At 37.1% G+C, this 23,678-nt stretch overlaps 6 protein-coding genes across 10 annotated transcripts in view; 2 read left to right on the top strand and 4 right to left on the bottom strand.

Annotated features, from left to right (window-relative positions):
- LOC111190406 (zinc finger protein 484-like) overlaps positions 1 to 4,714 on the bottom strand; it is a 263,398-nt gene extending 258,684 nt beyond the window's left edge. Inside the window, exon 1 of the mRNA XM_049477627.1 lies at positions 4,680 to 4,714. The gene's annotated coding sequence lies outside the window, so the exon portion shown is untranslated. The remainder of the gene's footprint in view (positions 1 to 4,679) is intronic.
- The window catches only part of LOC125801554 (zinc finger protein 850-like), a 40,568-nt gene extending 35,804 nt beyond the window's left edge, over positions 1 to 4,764 (bottom strand). The window contains exon 1 of the mRNA XM_049478390.1: positions 4,680 to 4,764. The gene's annotated coding sequence lies outside the window, so the exon portion shown is untranslated. The remainder of the gene's footprint in view (positions 1 to 4,679) is intronic.
- LOC111188756 (zinc finger protein 665-like) overlaps positions 1 to 23,678 on the top strand; it is a 427,711-nt gene that overhangs the window by 272,774 nt on the left and 131,259 nt on the right. For 2 of the 4 annotated variants that reach the window (XM_049477571.1, XM_049477569.1), the window contains exon 1: positions 12,917 to 13,169. The exons of the other annotated variants lie outside the window; for them this stretch is intronic. The gene's annotated coding sequence lies outside the window, so the exon portion shown is untranslated. Of the gene's footprint in view, positions 1 to 12,916; positions 13,170 to 23,678 lie in introns of those variants that run through there. 4 annotated transcript variants of the gene reach the window in all.
- The window catches only part of LOC111188587 (NACHT, LRR and PYD domains-containing protein 14-like), a 252,123-nt gene that overhangs the window by 131,032 nt on the left and 97,413 nt on the right, over positions 1 to 23,678 (bottom strand). The window lies entirely within an intron of this gene.
- LOC111197522 (zinc finger protein 271-like) overlaps positions 1 to 23,678 on the top strand; it is a 205,030-nt gene that overhangs the window by 140,214 nt on the left and 41,138 nt on the right. The gene's annotated exons all lie outside the window — the stretch shown is intronic.
- LOC125801531 (uncharacterized) lies at positions 7,218 to 9,516 on the bottom strand. The gene is made up of 3 exons (XM_049478340.1): positions 8,652 to 9,516; positions 8,156 to 8,270; positions 7,218 to 8,048 (listed from the first exon to the last, which is right to left on the bottom strand). The coding sequence occupies exons 2-3, from the start codon at positions 8,246 to 8,248 to the stop codon at positions 7,509 to 7,511; spliced, it is 633 nt and encodes a 210-aa protein (XP_049334297.1). The 5' UTR covers positions 8,249 to 8,270; positions 8,652 to 9,516; the 3' UTR covers positions 7,218 to 7,508.

Below are 23,678 nucleotides of genomic sequence, written 5' to 3'. Positions count from 1 at the left end.
CGAGTGCCCTCACCCAGTCGTTATTCTTAAGAGCTTCTTAGGGGATCTCTACTTGCAGTTCAGCACCTTAAACACCAGGGACCGCCAATTTTGAGGGAGAAAAATTATAATTTCCCTGCTTGAAGCAATTATATTTTGTTACTATTAATTATAATCAATTATATTATATATATAATTATTATTATAATAATTAATATTATTATATTATATTATATTATATTATATTATTTCCCGTGTCTGCGGGTGCTCCGGTTTCCTCCCACAGTTCAAAGTTCAGGCTAATTGGATGTCGGATAAAAATTGCCCCTTAGGTGTGAGTGTGTGAGTGGATGTGCCTGTGTGTCTGTCTGCCCTGCGATGGATTGGCGGCCTGTCCAGGGTGTATACTGCCTTCCCCCCGATGCCGGCTGGTATAGACTCCAGCCACCCCCCCGCGACCCTTAACGGATAAAGCGGTTGACGATGACTGAGTAAGTGAGTGAATGAGTTATATTATATTATATTATATTATATTATATTATATTATATCATATCATATCATATCATATCATATCATATTATATTATAATGCCAACTTTCTCTGTGTAGTCTGACTGGGCATACTGGAATTGACCAATCAAACCCATAAATTATTAAAAATCCAGATTCCTGCAGATGATGCTCACGGTCTAAGCAAAGCTGCAAAGTCACCAAGTCCGTGGATTCTGTAATCAGGCTGTTATGTGGCATACACACACTTATATACACTTCCCACCAGCCCGGGAATTACAGCACAATGCAATATATTTCCATGCTATTGGGAAAATTCCTGGTACTGTAGGTCCGGTGCAGGGGACGCCTGCAGTGTCTTTACTCACACCTACACGTATTGTAAAGGGTATCGGTGAATGTGCAGGTAATATTTAATATTATTCTTTATTTAGGTGCTTCTAACCAACATTGTGGCCGTTCATCTGGGCAAACTCTGGGGTGTGTCAGCTCGCAAATATATAAATACCAGTCAAAAGTTGACACGTCTCATTTTTTATTTATTTATTTTTTTTACATTGTCGATTAATATTAAAACTATGAAAACAATTAATTGACGCATATGGAATTATCTAGTTAACAAAGAGGTGCATGGCCTTCAAAATCCCCTGACCTAAACCCAACTGAGATGTTGATTTAGGATGAGCTGGAGCTTCACAGTGTGTGTGTGTGTATATTGAAGAGTTAACGTTTATTATACCTTGGGTGTGTTGACAAATATCCTTCAATAATGATTACTTAACTTTAGCATCTATAATTACATAATCATTGTGTGAAACCTTGTATTTTATATGCATTTATATAGAAGATTAACCAATACTCACAATATATATTCTTTACACATATAGTTAAACATTGCTTGATCAGGCATGTAACTAACACAGACTCTATTATATGACAAACTAACCCACATGATACATAAGGCATTTACTAACACATAGGATCTATTGTATGGTGGACTAACCACGCGCCACTAACACATTAACATATAACATATGAAATCCATTGTGTGACTGGTGTAGCTCATGCTTAAGGCATTTTGGTCACTGCATGATCCTAACTAACGGCCATCAATCATCGACTGGTACACTCTGTATGAACTAAATTGATACAGAGGAAGCTCTTAGACCAAAGCGGCCTTCTCTGTGTGTGGGTGCCTCCCTAAACCTGCAGCTCTTCAAAGCGGGGAGTGACGCACACGCACACAGATAATGCCACAATGTTCAGTTCTGGCTGGACACAGTCAAGGCCAAGCACTAGTGGTCCGGTCAGACACGTGAAACGGATTACTAACACGTGAAATTATGCATACTAACATGAGATGATTTTAGCAACGCCTCATCAGCAGGTTTCACGTCATTTGGGGTATAAACATGGAGTCAGATCAGAGGGGGGTCAGAACTTTTACTATTTGATGGCTGCTAACTGTCTTGTATGTACTGGTTCTCCTGAATTCAGTATTTTGTAATAAATACTTGATTTGCTTTCAACTCCACTCCACCTGTCTGCGACTCTCTCCATCAAAACGAACACGCAGTAACCCATCTTTCATTTTCTTTTTACAACAATATATATATATATATATATATATATATATATATATATATATATATATACATATATATATATATATATATATATACACACACACACACACACACAGGAACAATAATTATTTTTATATTATTAATAATAATAATAAATTAATATTATTATCAATATTAATAATATTAGTACAATATCTATTAATATAATATATATGTATATTAACAATAATAGTTTTAAAAAAGTTTAATGTTTATTAAACATTTATATATAAACATATGACTTATTTATTTAGCCATATGTATCTGTAGGAGTATTTTATTAATGCCAAAGTACATCCTTTTGTAATTTAAATTTCAAAATATGTATAATATTGATGATTACAACACTTTTTTACATTTTTAGGGTGTAATACTGAATAAATACTGCATAATAATCGATATGTGTGGATCGATTGAGCGCGCTGTTTCGGGGGAGGAGTCAACAAAGACGTTCTTTAACCTCCTTTGTTAATTTTCACGTTGCGAAGCTCTTTGGGAAACACTCGCAGAACTGGCTCGTTCTTTACTCACGTCATTCGTTAGTTCGTTCGTTATTCGCTAAGGTTGATCGTTTTCGGGAAACCCACCCCAGAGGCTTTGTTCCAGTAGCAATAATAGTATCAGTTTATTATTCATCTACTACATCAGTCTAGTGCATTTAAGTATTTATTCAAGAATATGATTTGCTGTTTTTATTGATGTTTATATATATATATATTTTTTTTTTATTATTATTATTTAAGTTGTATAATTCTTTGTTATTTTGTATTATGTTTGATATTTATATCATACCGTTTATTATAAATACTGTTTTTGCAAATGGAGATATTTATGCAGTACATGTTTATCTACATGCTAAAATATAAATTTGGGATTTAATTTACTTAAATACTGTTGTGTGTTGTTTATATTTTATACATGATACTTTGCAATAAATTTATTAATTTACTATACACTTTAAATTGTGTTATTTATATAATTGTTTTACAGCCAGTTGCAAAAAATGTCAAAGTGCCAATAGCACAGCTTTAAATTTTCTTTCTTGAAAAGTGTTCTCTGTTCAATATTGCACAGTTCTAATAATTTGGGGCCACAATTGGTTTTCCGCTGAGGGCATGTGTGTGTGTGTGTGTGTGTGTGTGTGTGTGTGTGTGTGTGTGTGTGTGTGTGTGTTTGTGTGTGTGTTAGTGTTAGTGCTCTGCAAATCTCTGTTGGCCCAATGTGCAAATACCCATTGGTCCGATTTGGGCTGCCCATATGGGGGCGGTACCGCACCAACCTCATTGGCCCATGTTGTGGGCATGTTTGCTGGGTTGTATCATGACATTATTCTCACCAAACAAAATCACATCATAAAACATTTTACTATTGCTAACACATTTGTAAATCTGTACATAAAAATACTGTGTGGAGCATGCACCATGTTTTTTTAATGCGTCACGAACAATGTAGAAAAATACTGAATAACAAAAGCAGTTTTGTTAAAAGGATACAGCAACTGGAAATAGGGGCACATTACATTATTTTTAAAGGTAAGTTACAGTTTAGCAACCTTTACCTTATCAAGCCAATGCTAGCGACCTAGCCAAGCTAGCTAGCAATTCCAAACATCACATACTACCAACAGCGTGAATGTCCTAAAAACATGAATTTGTTATTAGTTGTTGATATATAGCCTAAATGGTAGGATAATGTACACACAGTTTGTAATGGCTAATCCTTTTCGTTATATAGTTAACTTTAACCGTTAGGTGTGTTATTCTGCTATAACACCACTGGGTCATTTTACAAGCTAATATTTTAGGTTTTTTTCCTGTCAGGATGAGTGAGGCAGGCTGTGTGGTGAGGACCAGGTCGATATGATTACCTACCTACCTACCTACCTACCTATCTATCTATCTATCTATCTATCTATCAAATTAATTTAAACACTGATTTAACATTTTTTCTCTCTTTTTTTAAAGAGCATAATATAAAATATTTCAGCATGAAAGCTCATATTTGTTAGCTGCTGGTTAACTAGTTAACTTTAGGGCATGGTATGTGTACAGAAAGGGGGCAGGAGGTGCAGAAATTAATTAATATTGTCCATTCCTTAATTCCTCTGTGATGGGGAGCTGAAATTAGCTCTGATTATTTTTTATTTGATTTATTTTTTCCGTTCCGCCTTAAATGCGGTAGCGCCTGCCGTCTGTTGCACAATTTAAGGTGGAACGGGAAAGTTAGCTAGCTAGCTACCGAAACGAACTACTAGCGAACTTATGCTTGTTATGAAGAATTCAGCCATAAAACATCAAAACTACACAATAAACTAAGGCAATACAGTGATAATCGTAATTTTTAACACGGAAAATACTTGCATTTGTGGGTTTCTTAAGGGAGAAATGGGATTCACCCTTAGAGTTGCATCGTTCTCGAACGACACATAACTGCTGAGCAGAGCTAGGAGAAGATCCAGTGCTGGTGGTGTAAATGCTGCACATGCTGAAGGTGGTGAAGGTGGTGTTGGTGTAGGAGTGAATGTAGAACAGCGTGTTAAAGAAAGAGAGAGAAACTTCTCCATACCTTCTGTAGTTCAGCTGATCCTGCTCTTCCTCCTCAGGCGCTGCGAAAGAACTGCAGAGCCCGAAGCTCAGCCTCACTCGGGTTATGTAGAGCTCCGCCCCCTCCATATCACATTACACCCCATCACCGCGCTGAATGGAGCTAAACAGCTAAAACTCTCATTTAAAACAGCGTAGAACTACTTCTATGGGGCTTTTCTTTCATTTTACAAATTAGAATAAAGTATTTCACTAAAATAGAAAAGAAAATATTTTTTAATGAGACACTTACGAGTGGTGGCTTCTAGCCATTTTTACCCATGCACTTATATACTGACTACGCCACTCCCGTTAAAAGGTGGGAGAAACCCAAAAGGAATGTGAAGCCCTCCCCCTTCACAGATCCCGACTGTGTTAAAACAGTCTATAGAGGCAGAGTTTGATATCAAAAATACTTTTATTCACAATCATCAAAACACAAACATAAAACCCACAATGAATCTCCACTGAATTGGTTGACACTGACAATACTTGGCTTTAGCACATGAACACCAGTTTTGGATGGAATAAAGCAAACCAAAAATAAAGGATCCACAAAGCCCACAGCTTAACACTACACTGCACACCACACCAAACAAACCATAATGGGGAGGACTAGCTTGGATTCTTTCTTTGGTAACTTCAAAAATACTGTTCAACAAAACACACTAGATGAAAAGAAACTCAAGTGTGGCAGAGTATTAATTGGGAAAAAAAACCCACAAAGTTACTGAAACCAATGAAAAAAGAAAATAAACTAATTAAATTGAACCCAAAAAAACAAAGAATTACAAAATTAAACAAAACTTAGCTACTACAATAAATTATGCAGATAGTCATAGCCAGAAAACAATGCAAAAAAATAAATAAATAAAAGCACCAAAAAAAAAAACAAAAACAAAACAAAGAAACTGCAGAAACTAAAGCAATCAATACAGAAATTATAAGGAAAGAAATACAGAAACTATCCAAAAAAAAACCATAAATGGACCATCAAAAACAGTAGAGAACCATTAAGAAAACAGTAGAAATGACATTAGAAAACAAGATTAGAAACACAGTAGAAAACATCAGGAAACAACAGAAAACAGTGGCCAATATCCTCAACTTACAGCCATGCACACGTCCTGCCAAGACACACATAATTATTCAACATTTATTTATTTATTTGTTCATTAGCTCAACCAAATTAAAAATGTTACATACCCTTGCCGTCTTGAGAGAAGCACATGGAGGGAAAGGGAAAATCAGGAGCACCCCAGCCTTCTTGTGAACTTGCACAATGAATAGTCAGAAACATGCAGTGAACGAAATGCTTCAAGCATAAGCTACACACGTCACACAATGGATTCCATATATTATATGTTAATGTGTTAGTATCGCGTGGTTAGTCCGCCATATAATAGGTCCTATGTGTTAGTAATCGCGTTATGTATCATGTGGGTTAATTTGTTATAATAAGGCCGGTGTTAGTCACATGCCTGATCAAACAGTGTTTTACTATATATGTAAAGAATATACTGTGATTATTGGTTAATCTTCTATATAAATGCATGTAAAATACACTGTGAGTAATAAAAATGATCAAATACAATGTGAGTATTGGTTAATGCATATAGAATACAAGGTTTCACACAATGATTATGTAATTATAGATGCTAAAGATAAGTAATCATAATTGAAAGATATTTGTCAACACACCCAAGGTATAATAAACAGTTACTCTTCAACACTGAACATCAGCAGGCTTTTGAGACCTAGCCATCAGACTGCTGACATGAGGGCTTGAGCTGGAGCCTGTAGCAGTAGAGGAGTACTGCAGAGTAAGGGAGGTTAACCACTATCCCTGTGGTTTTCTGATCCACCCTGATGCACCATTGAAATAAAATGCCCAAATGTAGCAAGCTATGTGGACTGCCCATATATTAAGATCAGTGAGGGCACACATACACTCAGGAAAACTCATCCTTACTTTTGGCAGATTCAGGGCCAGATGCTGATCTCTGGATTGGACTGGTGTGATTTTGTGGTCTATACAGAGGAATACATGATTATTCAGAGGATCCCCCATGACAAAGGAATCATGAAAACAATTAAAGAAAAAACTGACCTTTTCTTTTTTTATTTTTACCTTTGTGCATCCCTAGATAAATAGGATAGAGCTAAATCACTAGCTAATGTGTGGAGAGCTTAATCTGTAAATTGTTCTTGTTTCTTTGTAAAAGTTGTTTTGAGCAGATTTAAGAAAGTTACAGCTGTTGTGTAAGTTATTGTTAAATAGAATGAATTGCTGTTGTTTATTAGTATAGCTGCAAATATAGTTAAAATATGTAACAATTTTATTGAACATTACTGATTATAATAAAGAAATTAGCATCAAAGTGATTAATGTCTTGTGTAATTGATACAGTTATGGTTATAGTACGGTAGGCAATCAGAACTCAAACAAATCTTGTACTAGTTAAACTGAACAGTGAATTTATTGCAGTAAATCAGCATTCGTTCACAATGCATTAAACCATATTTCATTGAAAAATATATACATATATACATGCAGATTTATGCTATTTACATTACATCCTCTGTGATAAGAAACTAAACATTTCCACCTTCAAAAAAGCCCAGCAGATGTTGAGCCTTGCTTTTTTGTCCAAGCCTTTACAAGAGGCCCGTTTTCATAGTTTGTCAGCAGACATGCTACAGTATAGAGCTGATTAATGTTGCCAAAAAGCCGGAGAGGAAGGCGCTCCACGTGCACCCTAAGGCGGGCAATGGCCTGGGTCTCCCTGACCTCACCAACATGCATCTGGGATCATCCAGACAGAAATGGAGGCCTGTAGATTTTACATGGCACAAAGTCACCAACAAGAAATCCTCGATCGACCATGATGGCTATCCCAGGTCTCAACAGGGAGAGAATTCCAGACTCTCTCATGATCTGTTTGTCACTGATGGATCCAGCATACAGTGGAGAGATAAATGTGACAGCCCCATGAGGAGCAACACCAAGCAGCCCTTTAAGTGTACAATGGGACTTGTACACAGAAAATACTTCACTTTGAAGAAGAGGTGAAGATGGGCACTGGCACCTCAGCTCTGTGCAGTCCAGGATAACTGTAGTGTCTGCATAGTCCTTGAACTCTGCTGGCAGATGTTCCCTTATTTTTTCCACTGCCATCCAGATTCTCACTGACCCCAGCACAGCATATAGAAAGTTGCTCCATGTTGTAATAATCCGACTGACTGTGGACTGGTGGACCCCAAACCGGTCGGCAAGGTCATGCTGTTTTAAACGCAGTGCAAGATAGTTCAGAAACATGAACATCTCATCTATGGGCTGCAGGTAACGAGACTGTAAAAATAACACAAGGTAATATTGTATTAATTTTAATTCTATCAGCCATTATCCCCGTCAGGTTATAAGGTATGGTCCATGAAAATAAACATAATTGTACTTACCACAGTGGAACTTGGCTCAAAGGTGCCTCTCTGTGCTGGTGTGACACTAACCATAGATGGCAGAGAGGGCTCTATTAAGGCCCAGAAGCGCATGAGGAGGTCATAGGATCCAAACCTATAAATACAATTATTTTTATGATTAAAATTTGTATCAGTTTTTTAGTAACTTAATTTAAATAATAACCAAAGTATACTTGAGAGATAACACATAATGAAGGTGAACAAACATCAAATTTAAAAAATATCATTAAAAAGTTCACTTTTGATAACTCAATTTAAACCACAAGCTTTACGTGTGATTAATATGAAAAATGACCCTTTAAATTAAAATATGAACTAAACCTTTTTACCATATTCTCGTTTTTAATGTTACACTGTATATGTATAATCAGCAAACAAACTTTAATCAGTGCTGGCGAGTATGTCTGTATGCTTTACTTATTTTAGTGCATAAACTTATATAATAAAACCTGCTGAACATCTTACCACATCTTACCTGTAAAAGCGAATGTCACTGTCTGAGCCAGCAAAGCGGTGAATGCCAAAGCGATGCTCCAGAGTAAGCTGCTCTATTTGTTTCTTCAGCTGGAGGATCTCCTCTCTAAGAAGCAGGTTTTCTTCCAGAACCAAGTCGACAGCAGCGGGGTCCGGAGCAGAAGCGTAGTCGTGGTCCCCGAGGAGTGCATCCGTCTCCTGGACAGGTGTCCAGCCCCCCCCGGTCGTGAAAGTGGGACAGAGAAATTGTTCCACTCAAACAACATCGGCACCGCTCCCTTCTTTAACAGTCGCCGTCCAGACTTGGACTCTGGTTCACGCAAATCCTCTTTCTTAAAATGCCGGCTACACACGCGGGTATGCGGAGTGACTGAAGTTCTCATTCCGGATAGCAACAATACATTTTAGCCGGTTTTCCGCATCGGAGGGAAATGTATGAAAACTAAGTACTTTATTGTACTTACTAGAGGCCTGACACAAAGGTACACAGCAATGTTCAACCGTAGTGCTGTCAGTTAGCTGAAACTTAAACTTTTTTGCCTGAGACATTATCGCGACTTCACTAAATTCAACACAACAGGGTGGATACCGGAAGAGGCTGAGCTGGCTGAGATTGTAGCGGATATACGTCACCACCCCTGTGTGCATGAACCCTATTGTACATCTGAGCTGAGCCAAAGGATATCATTTTTGGCGGGGGACAAATCCACCTGTTTCAAAATAAAAGTCCGCTTGTAAAAATATTAAAATTAAAAAGAAAGAATTGTTTTTTTTTAAAGAGAGAGGTCAGGTAAGAAGTGGAATTTTACTAGTGTTTTTCCAATAACATTGATTAGCTTGGTAATTTAATAGAAAACTCACTATTTTACTGTAATGATAAACAATAAAATTATTAGTAGCTGAAAGTAAAACAAAAAAAAAATCCACTTAAAACCATTACTGTGAAATACAGTTCCCAGCTGGTCCTTAACTGATACTGATATAGTTCAGTAATAATAATAATAATAGTTCTGGCAATTCCAGGAGATCACATTTTTTGGATATAGTTACTCCCTGATGCACTCCAAAGCTACGGAACTCAGACAGGAGGTACACCGCCCTCCATAATTATTGGAACCCTTAGTTAAAATATGTTAAAAGGAAAAGCCTTAAAATGTAATTTGTATTACTCCTGATCAATAAACAAAACATGTAGACACATTTTGACTAATTGTAGATCACATGATGAATATTCTACAAACTTCATTAGATGTGCCTCTAATTGTATTAGACCTTCTTACACCTCACCATCCTATGCTCCATTAGACACCATCGTCCAGTTGGTGCTTGAACCCGATGATTGCCGCTTGCGGCTATATTTAGTTTTAAAACTGTTATTTGCATATGATTTTTTTTAATGCCTTTCCAAGTCTGAAGTACCCTTCTCACCTAATAAGAGGACATTACGATGTGTTGTTTCAAAATAAAGGCCCTTTAAATTAGAACAATTATTTAATTTTACTACCTTTAGGTTCTTGGGAATTACTATTTCCTGGGACCTAAAATGGGAGGCCAACACCAGCTCCATCCTCAAAAACGCCCAGCAAAAGATGTACTTTCTGTGTTCAACTGAGGAAACACGGTGTGCCACAGGAGCTGATGAAACAGTTCTACACTGCAGTCATTGAATCTGTCCTGAGCACATCCATCATAGTGTGGTTCGGTTCAGCCACAAAACAGGACATATGCAGATTGCAAAGAGTGCTGGATAGAGCAACAAAAATTATTGGTGCTCCTTTGCCCACCCTCCGAGAATTATACACAACAAGGGGTAGAAACCAGGAGGAAAAAAATATCACAGACCCTGCACACTGGACACAAACTATTTAACCTACTACCCTCTGGCAGGCGCTGCAGAGCCCTGAGCACAAAATCAAACAGACACTGTTATGGCGTCATTTTACTGCCAATAGTCGAGAGTGTTTTTCAATGCAAGAGCCTACTCCATGCAGCGCTCACGGATGTTATTTGGTCACGTGTAAAATATAGGCAGAAAAGGGGCATTATGCATTTAATTGGTCAAATCCTGTTGCCACGTCTGATTGGCTGGAGACCTTTGTCAGCTTTGTTGCAGTGAGGGAGCGCGCGCATATTCGTACAAGAGGAGAGTTAATCTGAGAGAGAGCATGGTAAATTTGTGAGAGCACACCTATATTTTACACGTGAGCAAATAAAATGCGTGAGCACTGCATGACATAGGCTCTTGCATTCAAAAACTTCACTCTCGACTATTGGCAGTAAAATGACGCCATAACAGAGTAAAAGTTTATTTCCAATCGCTATCAAACTTATTAATAACTAGAACTGAGCTGCTGTTTACTGTTGTTTACATGCCATACTGCACTTTATACATGTTGTATAATACTGCAACTGCACTTTACTCATCTATAATGAAGTTGTTCATTGTCTTCATAGTCTTCTCTGTATATTGTGTTGTTTGTAATTGTAGAGAGGTAACAACAGCCGGAAACAAATTCCTTGTGTGTGTAAACACTCTTGGCGAATAAAGCTGATGTTTAGAAAATGTTTGAGACTGAAAATTTTACTAATTTTCTCAACACAGAACAACATCAACTGTTTCAGACCTGCAGAGATCAATATTAAAGCTTTTAAACTGCAGTTTTAATTATTTTAATGTAGCCGGTGGGCACTAAAACCTGGGAGCGTTGAGGGCTAATAGGCAACCTGCCCCTTTAAGAATAAAAAGACGGTGACGAGGGGAGCTGCAGGTGAGCTCATTAGTGGGGAGAGTACCTGGCCTCCATTACGTGCTTGGGCAGCAGCAGCAAGAGAAGCAGCAAGAGAAGCAGCAAGAGAAGGTAATGTTTTTAATTAGTTTTTGTAGCAGCTTATACTTATCTGTGCTATCTGGCTGATTTTATGAAGTGCTTGTGTTGTGTAGGTGTTGCTGGATAGTGCAGTGTTTTAATGATTTAGCTGCTGTTGGTGTGCATGTTGGAGAGGAGTGGAGACAGAGCAGAGAACTGTTTTGGGCAGGTGCTGCTGTTTCACTTGACTCTCATCATACATTGGAAAGAGGTATGTTGTGTATTGCAGTGGTTGTATACAGTTGTACAAGTTAGCTATTTTATAACACTCCAAGTACCTTAAGGTCTGTATTGTTTTGGGTTGTAGTAAAATTATATATTATGTATATTTTTTAACTGGGTTTTTAGTATTCATTGTGCAAGTTCACAAGAAGGCTGGGGTGCTCCTGATTTTCCCTTTCCCTCCATGTGCTTCTCTCAAGACGGCAAGGGTATGTAACATTTTTAATTTGGTTGAGCTAATGAACAAATAAATAAATAAATGTTGAATAATTATGTGTGTCTTGGCAGGACGTGTGCATGGCTGTAAGTTGAGGATATTGGCCACTGTTTTCTGTTTCCTGATTTCTACTGTGTTTCTAATCTTGTTTTCTAATGTCATTTCTACTGTTTTCTTAATGGTTCTCTACTGTTTTTGATGGTCCATTTATGGGTTTTTTTTTTTTGGATAGTTTCTGTATTTCTTTCCTTATAATTTCTGTATTGATTGCTTTAGTTTCTGCAGTTTCTTTGTTTTGTTAGTTTTTTTTGGTGCTTTATTTATTTATTTTTTGCATTGTTTTCTGGCTATGACTATCTGCATAATTTATTGTAGTAGCTAAGTTTTGTTTAATTTTGTAATTCTTTGTTTTTTTGGGTTCAATTTAATTAGTTTATTTTCTTTTTTCATTGGTTTCAGTAACTTTGTGGGTTTGTTTTTTTTTTTTTTTTCCAATTAATACTCTGCCACACTTGAGTTTCTTTTCATCTAGTGTGTTTTGTTGAACAGTATTTTTGAAGTTACCAAAGAAAGAATCCAAGCTAGTCCTCCCCATTATGGTTTGTTTGGTGTGGTGTGCAGTGTAGTGTTAAGCTGTGGGGTTTGTGGATCCTTTATTTTTGGTTCGCTTTATTCCATCCAAAACTGGTGTTCATGTGCTAAAGCCAAGTATTGTCAGTGTCAACCAATTCAGTGGAGATTCATTGTGGGTTTTATGTTTGTGTTTTGATGATTGTGAATAAAAGTATTTTTGATATCAAACTCTGCCTCTATAGACTGTTTTAACACAGTCGGGATCTGTGAAGGGGGAGGGCTTCACATGCCTTTTGGGTTTCTCCCACCTTTTAACGGGAGTGGCGTAGTCAGTATATAAGTGCATGGGTAAAAATGGCTAGAAGCCACCACTCGTGTCACATTAAAAAATATTTTCTTTCCTATTTTAGTGAAATACTTTATTCTAATTTGTAAAATGAAAGAAAAGCCCCATAGAAGTAGTTCTACGCTGTTTTAAATGAGAGTTTTAGCTGTTTAGCTCCATTCAGCGCGGTGATGGGGTGTAATGTGATATGGAGGGGGCGGAGCTCTACATTACCCGAGTGAGGCTGAGCTTCGGGCTCTGCAGTTCTTTCGCAGCGCCTGAGGAGGAAGAGCAGGATCAGCTGAACTACAGAAGGTATGGAGAAGTTTCTCTCTCTTTCTTTAACACGCTGTTCTACATTCACTCCTACACCAACACCACCTTCACCACCTTCAGCATGTGCAGCATTTACACCACCAGCACTGGATCTTCTCCTAGCTCTGCTCAGCAGTTATGTGTCGTTCGAGAACGATGCAGCTCTAAGAGTCGGCTCTTTGAAGTGAACGATTCCACAATGGGAGCGTTTTAGGATCCTGTTTGGGATCCGTTTTTTTTACCTTCAGTTTGTCGCTGTCTCTCTGCCTCCCTGTCGTTGCGCTTGTGCTCTGCAAAGTGTCGCAGAGCCCACAGTATTTTTACAACGTCATTTTTTTTGTCCTTCGGTGCCTCGCTGTCTCCACTCCACCTATGGAGCTAAATTAGTGCCAAAACTACGCAAATAAAGAAAACGCGCTTCCAGCGATTCCCCAGAGCATTAATTTACACTGATTAAGGTGTTTAATACATCTATAATAATCACCACTCTACCATTTTATATCCGATTTACACACGGTTTGATTTGTTACAAACAGCAGAGATGTAGTTATGATATAGGAAGCTGTTACACATTACAAATATGAGCTTTCATGCTGAAATATTTTATATTATGCTCTTTAAAAAAAGAAAGAAAAAATAATCAGTGTTTAAATTAATTAGATAGATAGATAGATAGATAGATAGATAGATAGATGAGTAATCATATCGACCTGGTCCTCACCACACAGCCTGCCTCACTCATCCTGACAGAAAAAAACCCTAAAATATTAGCTTGTAAAATGACCCAGTGGTGTTATAGCAGAATAACACACCTAACGGTTAAAGTTAACTATATAACGGAAAGGATTAACCATTACAAACTGTGTGTACATTATCCTACCATTTAGGCTATATATCAACAACTAATAACAAATTCATGTTTTTAGGACATTCACGCTGTTGGTAGTATGTGATGTTTGGAATTGCTAGCTAGCTTGGCTAGGTCGCTAGCATTGGCTTGATAAGCTAAAGGTGGCTAAACTGTAACTTACCTTTAAAAATAATGTAATGTGCCCCTATATCCAGTTGCTGTATCCTTTTAACAAAACTGCTTTTGTTATTCAGTATTTTTCTACATTGTTCGTGACGCATTAAAAAAACATGGTGCATGCTCCACACAGTATTTTTATGTACAGATTTACAAATGTGTTAGCAATAGTAAATGTTTTATGATGTGATTTTGTTTGAGAATAATGTCATGATACAACCCAACAAACATGCCCACACTGGGCCAATGAGGTTGGTGCGGTACCGCCCCCATATGGGCAGCCCAAATCGGACCAATGGGTATTTGCACATTGGGCCAACAGAGATTTGCAGAGCTCTAACACACACACACACACACACACACACACACACACACACACGCCCTCAGCGGAAAACCAATTGTGGCCCCAAATTTTTAGAACTGTGCAATATTGAACAGAGAACACTTTTCAAGAAAGAAAATTTAAAGCTGTGCTATTGGCACTTTGACATTTTTTGCAACTGGCTGTAAAACAATTATATAAATAACACAATTTAAAGTGTATAGTAAATTAATTAATTTATTACAAAGTATCATGTATAAAATATAAACAACACACAACAGTATTTAAGTAAATTAAATCCCAAATTTATATTTTAGCATGTAGATAAACATGTACTCCATAAATATCTCCATTTGCAAAAACAGTATTTATAATAAACGGTATGATATAAATATCAAACATAATACAAAATAACAAAGAATTATACAACTTAAATAAAAAAAAAAAATATATATATATATATATATATATCATATTCTTGAATAAATACTTAAATGCACTAGACTGATGTAGTAGATGAATAATAAACTGATACTATTATTGCTACTGGAACAAAGCCTCTGGGGTGGGTTTCCCGAAAACGAACAACCTTAGCGAATAACGAACGAACTAACGAATGACGTGAGTAAAGAACGAGCCAGTTCTGCGAGTGTTTCCCAAAGAGCTTCGCAACGTGAAAATTAACAAAGGAGGTTAAAGAACGTCTTTGTTGACTCCTCCCCTGAAACAGCGCACTCAATCGATCCACAAATATCGATTATTATGCAGTATTTATTCAGTATTACACCCTAAAAATGTAAAAAAAGTGTTGTAATCATCAATATTATACATATTTTGAAATTTAAATTACAAAAGGATGTACTTTGGCATTAATAAAATACTCCTACAGATACATATGGCTAAATAAATAAGTCATATGTTTATATATAAATGTTTAATAAACATTAAACTTTTTTAAAACTATTATTGTTAATATACATATATATTATATTAATAGATATTGTACTAATATTATTAATAGTAATATTGATAATATTAATTTATTATTATTATAATTATTAATAATATAAAAATAATATAAAAATAATTATTGTTCCGGTGTGTGTGTGTGTGTGTATATATATATATTGTTGTAAAAAGAAAATGAAAGATGGGTTACCCCCATCCACCATCCGGGGTACAACTCCCCTGCGTGTTCGTTTTGATGGAGAGAGTCGCAGACAGGTGGAGTGGAGTTGAAAGCAAATCAAGTATTTATTACAAAATACTGAATTCAGGAGAACCAATACATACAAGACAGTTAGCAGCCATCAAATAGTAAAAGTTCTGACCCCCCTCTGATCTGACTCCATGTTTATACCCCAAATGACGTGAAACCTGCTGATGAGGCGTTGCTAAAATCATCTCATGTTAGTATGCATAATTTCACGTGTTAGTAATCCGTTTCACGTGTCTGACTGGACCACTAGTGCTTGGCCTTGACTGTGTCCAGCCAGAACTGAACATTGTGGCATTATCTGTGTGCGTGTGCGTCACTCCCCGCTTTGAAGAGCTGCAGGTTTAGGGAGGCACCCACACACAGAGAAGGCCGCTTTGGTCTAAGAGCTTCCTCTGTATCAATTTAGTTCATACAGAGTGCACCAGTCGATGATTGATGGCCGTTAGTTAGGGTCATGCAGTGACCAAAATGCCTTAAGCATGAGCTACACCAGTCACACAATAGATTCCATATGTTATATGTTAATGTGTTAGTGGCGAGTGGTTAGTCCGCCATACAATAGATCCTATGTGTTAGTAAATGCCTTATGTATCATGTGGGTTAGTTTGTCATATAATAGAGTCTGTGTTAGTTACATGCCTGATCAAGCAAAGTTTAACTATATGTGTAAATAATATATATTGTGAGTATTGGTTAATCTTCTATATAAATGTGTATAAAATACAATGTGAGGATTGGATAATCTTCTATATAAATGCATATAAAATACAAGGTTTCACACAATGATTATGTAATTATAGATGCTAAAGTTAAGTAATCATTATTGAAGGATATTTGTCAACACACCCAAGGTATAATAAACGTTAACTCTTCAATATACACACACACACACACTGTAAAGCTCCAGCTCATCCTAAATCAACATCTCAGTTGGGTTTAGGTCAGGGGATTTTGAAGGCCATGCACCTCTTTGTTAACTAGATAATTCCATATGCGTCAATTAATTGTTTTCATAGTTTTAATATTAATCGACAATGTAAAAAAAATAAATAAATAAAAAATGAGACGTGTCAACTTTTGACTGGTATTTATATATTTGCGAGCTGACACACCCCAGAGTTTGCCCAGATGAACGGCCACAATGTTGGTTAGAAGCAGTGATGGTATAGTTACTTTGAAAAAGTAATCCGATTACTGATTACTGATTACTCATTTAAAAAGTAACTTAGTTACTTTATGGATTACTTGATTTTAAAAGTAACTAAGTTACTTTACAAGTTACTTTATTAGTTACTTTCAGCAGCTGCAGACACCACCTCCCGCCGCCTTAACATTAACATTATAACCAGTTTTGCCAATACTCCCTTTATTGGAAAATGCATTTTTAACAGCAACAATTTATCTCTGTTAAGTTGAACTATTTCTTAAAAAAATACGTTTTTTTTTATAAAAATAAAAAAATTAACATAAATATATTTTTTTATAAAAAATAAAATATGGTCTTTCTTGATTTTACTAAACATAAATACTTGTTTTTATAAAAAATATATAAAATAAAGAAAGTATTTCTTGACCTGAAATATTTAACACTGTAAAACTGAACATTGAACCTGTTGTTCTCAGCAGGGCAGCAAGGAGTGGTTTTATAAAACAGAACCGTGTATATGGTCTAGACCAGGGATCACATATTTGCAGACTGCGGTCCGGGTCCGGACCCAGACGTTGTCCAATACGGACCCATACCGGACCCAACTACTGAGAAGGATTTAATTCTGACAGTGTTCATTTAAAGCACCGGAACTTTTCTTGTCTTTACGGTATACGCGCAGTGAACTTCCAATCACGTGTGGTGTAAAATCTTTAAATGCTCTCCTCTGCCAATCAAATTTGTGGCAGACCGCTGCCCTGGCTAGTGAATTGGGACTCGGCCGCAAAAAAAAACGCTTTAATAAAGAGATAGGGCGCCGAGAACTGGCGAAAAACGAAAACGGGCGGAAACTAAAGACACGCCGAGCGCGAGAGAGAGAGACAGGGGAGAAAGCGAGACGCGTGTGATTGGGGAAGAGCGGAGGGGGAATGGGTAAGAGAGCGGTGTGTGTGTGTGTGTGTGAGTGTGAGGTGGAGAGAGAGAGAGAGTAACGCATAGTGACTTATATAAGTAACTTTAATCTGATTACTGGATTGGAAATAGTAACGCGTTAGATTACTCGTTACTGAAAAAAAGGGTCAGATTAGAGTAACGCGTTACTGACATCACTGGTTAGAAGCACCTAAATAAAGAATAATATTAAATATTACCTGCACATTCACCGATACCCTTTACAATACGTGTAGGTGTGAGTAAAGACACTGCAGGCGTCCCCTGCACCGGACCTACAGTACCAGGGATTTTCCCAATAGCATGGAAATATATTGTATTGTGCTGTAATTCCCGGGCTGGTGGGAAGTGTATATAAGTGTGTGTATTCCACATAACAGCCTGATTACAGAATCCACGGACTTGCTGACTTTGCAGCTTTGCTTAGACCGTGAGCATCATCTACAGGAATCTGGATTTTTAATAATTTATGGGTTTGATTGGTCAATTCCAGTATGCCCAGTTAGACTACACAGAGAAAGTTGGCATTATAATATAATATAATATAATATAAAATATAATATATGATATAATATAATATAATATAATATAATATAATATATAATATAATATAATATAATATAATATAATATAATATAATATAATATATAATATAATATATAATATAATATAATATAACTCATTCACTCACTTACACACTCATCGTCAACCGCTTTATCCGTTAAGGGTCGCGGGGGGGTGGCTGGAGTCTATACCAGCCGGCATCGGGGGGAAGGCAGTATACACCCTGGACAGGCCGCCAATCCATTGCAGGGCAGACAGACACACAGGCACATCCACTCACACACTCACACCTAAGGGGCAATTTTTATCCGACATCCAATTAGCCTGAACTTTGGACTGTGGGAGGAAACCGGAGCACCCGCAGACACGGGAAATAATATAATATAATATAATAATAATTATATATATAATATAATTGATTATAATTAATAGTAACATAATATAATTGCTTCAACCAGGGAAATTATCATTTTTCTCCCTCAAAATTGGCGGTCCCTGGTGTTTAAGGTGCTGAACTGCAAGTCGAGATCCCCTAAAGAAGCTCTTAAGAATAACGACTGGGTGAGGGCACTCGTTAATCTGCGAGCGAGTTTACGTAGTACTTTAGTTACGCACGGGTTTGGGAAACACTCTTTAATTAACGATCAATCTTAAGTACGAGTTAACGAAGTTCTTAGCGTAACGAAGCTTTCAGGAAACCCACCCCTGATCTCTATTATTAATTTTATTCCTCTTGCTTGTAGACTTCGAACCAAAATGTCATCCCAATCAAACCAGTAAAAAAAATTCTAATTGAATATAACATTAGTTTTTGCATTAAGGTTTTTATCTCACAGCAATAATAATGAAGGAGAAAATAGATGTACTTTACATAAATAGAACAGATATAGTTAATCATAATATCAAAAATGAATATTGTTTATGCATTAATATAGCATAGATCATAAATTAACTATTTTTTTGAAGAGACTGCATGAGACGATGCTTCCGTCCACCTGAACGGTCCCGTGCATTCCAAAGCCAAACCTTTGCAACCTGCTCGATCTCTGCATCCTTTGGTGGTGGCATGATTGATCTTCTCACGGCCTCTTAAAATGATAATATAGAGATATGAGAATGCAGTCAGGTAAATACTACATCTGTTAGTGTCTTTTCATGTACAATGCTTAATTTTAGAGAAATTTGCAGACTGTATTTGATTACAGTGATTCTTATATAGTGATAGTTATTTGAATTTGAATTTCTTCAGGCTATTCATGGTGAAACATAAATAGCCTTTACAGTCACTGTGTGTGACTGGTAGTTACATTCTATAAACATGTGAGGTGGCCGATATCAGGATATCAGGTTCACAAAAATACCAAAACTTTTTAAAATGATATCTTTCCCTTAGCTTAACTGGCTATCTTTGCATTAGCTTAACTGAATATCTTTCCCTTAGCTTGACTGGCTATCTTTGCATTAGCTTAACTGGCTATCTTTCCCTTAGCTTAACTGGATATCTTTCCCTTAGCTTAACTGGCTATATTTCCGTTAGCTTAGCTGGATATCTTTCCCTTAGCTTAACTGGCTATATTTCCGTTAGCTTAGCTGGCTAGCTTTCCCTTAGCTTAACTGGCTATCTTTCCCTTAGCTTAACTGGCTATTTTTCCCTTAGCTTAACTGGCTATCTTTCCCTTAGCTTTACTGGCTATCTTTCCCTTAGCTTAACTGGCTATATTTCCGTTAGCTTAGCTGGATATCTTTCCCTTAGCTTAACTGGTTATTTTTCCCTTAGCTTAACTGGCTATCTTTCCCTTAGCTTAAGTGGATATCTTTCCCTTAGCTTAACTGGCTATCTTTCCCTTAGCTTAACTGGCTATCTTTCCCTTAGCTTAAGTGGCTATCTTTCCCTTAGCTTAACTGGCTATCTTTCCCTTAGCTTAACTGGCTAGCTTTCCCTTAGCTTAACTGGCTATCTTTCCCTTAGCTTAAGTGGCTATCTTTCCCTTAGCTTAACTGGCTATCTTTCCCTTAGCTTAACTGGCTAGCTTTCCCTTAGCTTAACTGGCTATCTTTCCCTTAGCTTAGCTGGATATCTTTCCCTTAGCTTAACTGGCTAGCTTTCCCTTAGCTTAACTGAATATCTTTCCCTTAGCTTAGCTGGCTATCTTTCCCTTAGCTAAAGTGGATATCTTTCCATTTTCCATTTCCCTTAATATTTCCCTTAGCAAGCCATTGTTCCCTTAGCTGGTTATTGTTGACAGCAGTCTTTCTCCAAGAGCCGAGATAAGCTGCCAACTTGGGAGCCCCTCATGTTATTTAAATGTGAGGTAAATTCTCATTCTAACTTAGGACAATGCTAACTTTTTTTAGGACAATGCTAACTTTTTTTAGCACAATGCTAACTTTTTTAGCACAATGCTAACTTCAACATAGCTACCCTTATAATGCTACAATAACCTGAGAGTGGTAACTGCATTAGCACCACATTAGCGTATCTTAGCAAAAAATAGAAAAGCGTATAGTAGAACAGAAATTATAACTTACCTTTCAGTCACTTTGACAGACCAAAGTCACTCACTGACTTTGCCTTTAAGCTTGATCGTTGCTCTGTGGTAAAGGCACGTGCAGGGAGGGGGGAGGGGGAGGGGGGTGGATTCGTTGGTCACATGATCCTCACAATTAAATATCACATGCAAAAATAAAAAAATATGTAACTTTTATAACCTTGCTGGCTTACACAAAGTGTATAGTCAAGCACAAAAACATTTATAATTTAATATTTTTATTTATTTATTATCAGCACTACCAATAATAAAGGTGAGATTATGAATCAGCACCATGGAGCAAATTCGTAGCTATCCAAAATATTAAATAAAAATATTTTTATAAATAAAAATGTATAGCTATACAGTATATGTCTTGAAAAATATGAGATGTTACTATGTGTGTGTGTGTGTGCCCCTCCAAAGGTCTCTGCACAACTCTGCTGTGGTACCTTGATTTTTCTCCACTTTTGGTTTAGAAAATCTTTCAGAGCTGATACTACATTTCACACAGTGTTGCTCCTATCCACTAAGCTAGCTAATCTACCTAGCTCTCACAGACAAAAACAATAAAAAATATTCAGATACCCTTCATATGAACTTGTTATGACACAAACTTTCAGATTGTAAAATATTGTATGGTAAATTTGGGCTGACCCAGAGTAACCTAGCATAGGATTTGTGTGGGCATGCTCACATATGTGTGCGTGTTGCCCACATATAACCCACAATGCCTACAGTGTGTAAATGGTGCAGGCTGAATGTGGGCTGACCCACAGTGGGCCTGCCTGGGATTTGTGTGCACATGCCAAAGTGCAGGTTGCCCACATATAACCCACACTTGCCCTTCAGGGTGTGAAATGGTGCAGGCTGAATGTGGGCTGACCCACAGTGGGCCTGCCTGGGATTTGTGTGGGCGCATCAAAGTGTTGGCTGTCCAAATAATTCCCACACTGGGCCTACAGGGGCATTAATGCACTGGACCAGTTTAGGCTAGCCCACAGCGGCCTTTTATAGGATTTGAGTGGGCCAGCCAATGAACAGGCTGCCCACAGAAAACCCATGTTGGGCCTGTTTGGAATTTTAATGGGCTAGCCCCTGCCCACAGTGCCCGCACTTAGCCCACGAAGGGCCGATGTGTAGCTTTTTGCTGGGTAATAATGCACTCCATATATGCAGGATTAAAGTAAAATAAATTATACTGGACATAAACATATATAAAATGTCTCTAGAAGATATATAATAGGAAATGAAAACAGTGTGAATTTTTCTTTTGCTTAAAACAGCAAGAAAGTACTACCCTGAATGTGATAATTAGGGGTGGGTGATATGGCTCCATATTTCAGGGTAATATAGTTCATGATGTTCAAAAATATTGGCAACATTATTTCTTACGATATTTTATGGCATACTGCCTTATTAAAACAGATTAATGTCATTTCTGGAGCTGTGATTGTATGCAGATAAATTATCCCATAAATGGTCCTACACCTGAATAAAAAAAGTAATATTATCTAATTTCTAGAACATAAAAACAGGAAGGGGTAGGTCGAGACTCTTCATCAAGCATATACATTTAATACAGGCTTTTTCTGCTTCCGGTCACTGAAATTATTGTATTGAAAAACTAAATATTTGATTATAAAAGGTGAGGGGTAGAGATATACTGCAAGTCAGAAAATTACAAAGATATTTATAAGATAAAATGAGATACACTTTGTTAGAGCAGTATGACATATTTACAGCTAGTGCTGGACGATATGGCCAAAATTTATATCACGATACATTCCTTAATTTCGGTCGATACAATATAATTTCGATATCGATATAAATATTTGGAAGGCCTCAGAAAAACTGTTAGGAATCCCTGCAATGGAAATCTGTACCTATTACTGTCTTTAAAGCCTCCTCTCATAAAAAACTGTATAATACTTTAGAAATAAAAAAATGGTCAGAATGAATTAATGCTCACCTTTATTTGCATGTAGCAATATAAAAACATGACATCTCTGTCAAACACAAACCAATAACCTATTTACATTTTACCAATATAAATAACTTTACATTACAACAGAGGCAGAGCTTCTTATCCTTTTATAAACATATTTAACAGGTCAAAACAAAAGTGCCTCATCCAGGATAAAGAATGCAGAAAGCCTTCATTTATATAAAAGGAACACGATATCACCGTCAAATAAACAAACCTATATCAACTATAAATAACTTAGATACAACATAAACTACATAAGTGCTTCAGCCAGAATAAGGAAGATATTGTGTGTAGTGAAACTGCTTGAGGTGGTGGAACAGATTAGATGCATTACCGTTGCTAGTCAACTCCACTTTCCGGCACAATTGGGAGCAAGCTGAAGTTTATCAGACCTTTGAAAGCCGAACCACTGAATTAGACCTGCCTCCCTCAACTATCTCTCCTGTTTAATCACTTGTGGAAGCATCAGGTGTGCTCATTCTGCATCTAAAATCTAAAATTCTGCATCAGGGCCGAGCCTAATCGAGGAACTCGGTTCGGCCGCACTGCGCTCCGCTCGGCTTCATAGCGGGAGGTTCTAGGTGTGGACCGGAGCGCAGCCGAGCTTCAAGTTTTAGTAGTATGGATTATAGTGTAAAGTGTGATACTACTAAAGTAGTAGTATAACACTGTATTCAGTGCTCAGGAGAGCAGCAGTGTTTCTGCTACATACATTTTGCAGCTGCAGCCTGCTGACAGTCAAGATACAACTACATATTAAA

This window comes from Astyanax mexicanus, chromosome 4 (assembly GCF_023375975.1).
Source record: "Astyanax mexicanus isolate ESR-SI-001 chromosome 4, AstMex3_surface, whole genome shotgun sequence".
NCBI classification, from domain to species: Eukaryota; Metazoa; Chordata; class Actinopteri; order Characiformes; family Acestrorhamphidae; genus Astyanax; species Astyanax mexicanus.
This window is presented reverse-complemented; position numbering and strand designations above follow the sequence as displayed.

Coding starts and splice junctions, on each gene's coding strand:
- LOC125801531 (XM_049478340.1), bottom strand. CDS start 8,248: ATGCGCTTCTGGGCCTTAATAGAGCCCTCTCTGCCATCTATGGTTAGT. Junction 8,049..8,155: donor TTGAGCCAAGTTCCACTGTG/GTAAGTACAATT, acceptor TTATTTTTACAG/TCTCGTTACCTGCAGCCCAT.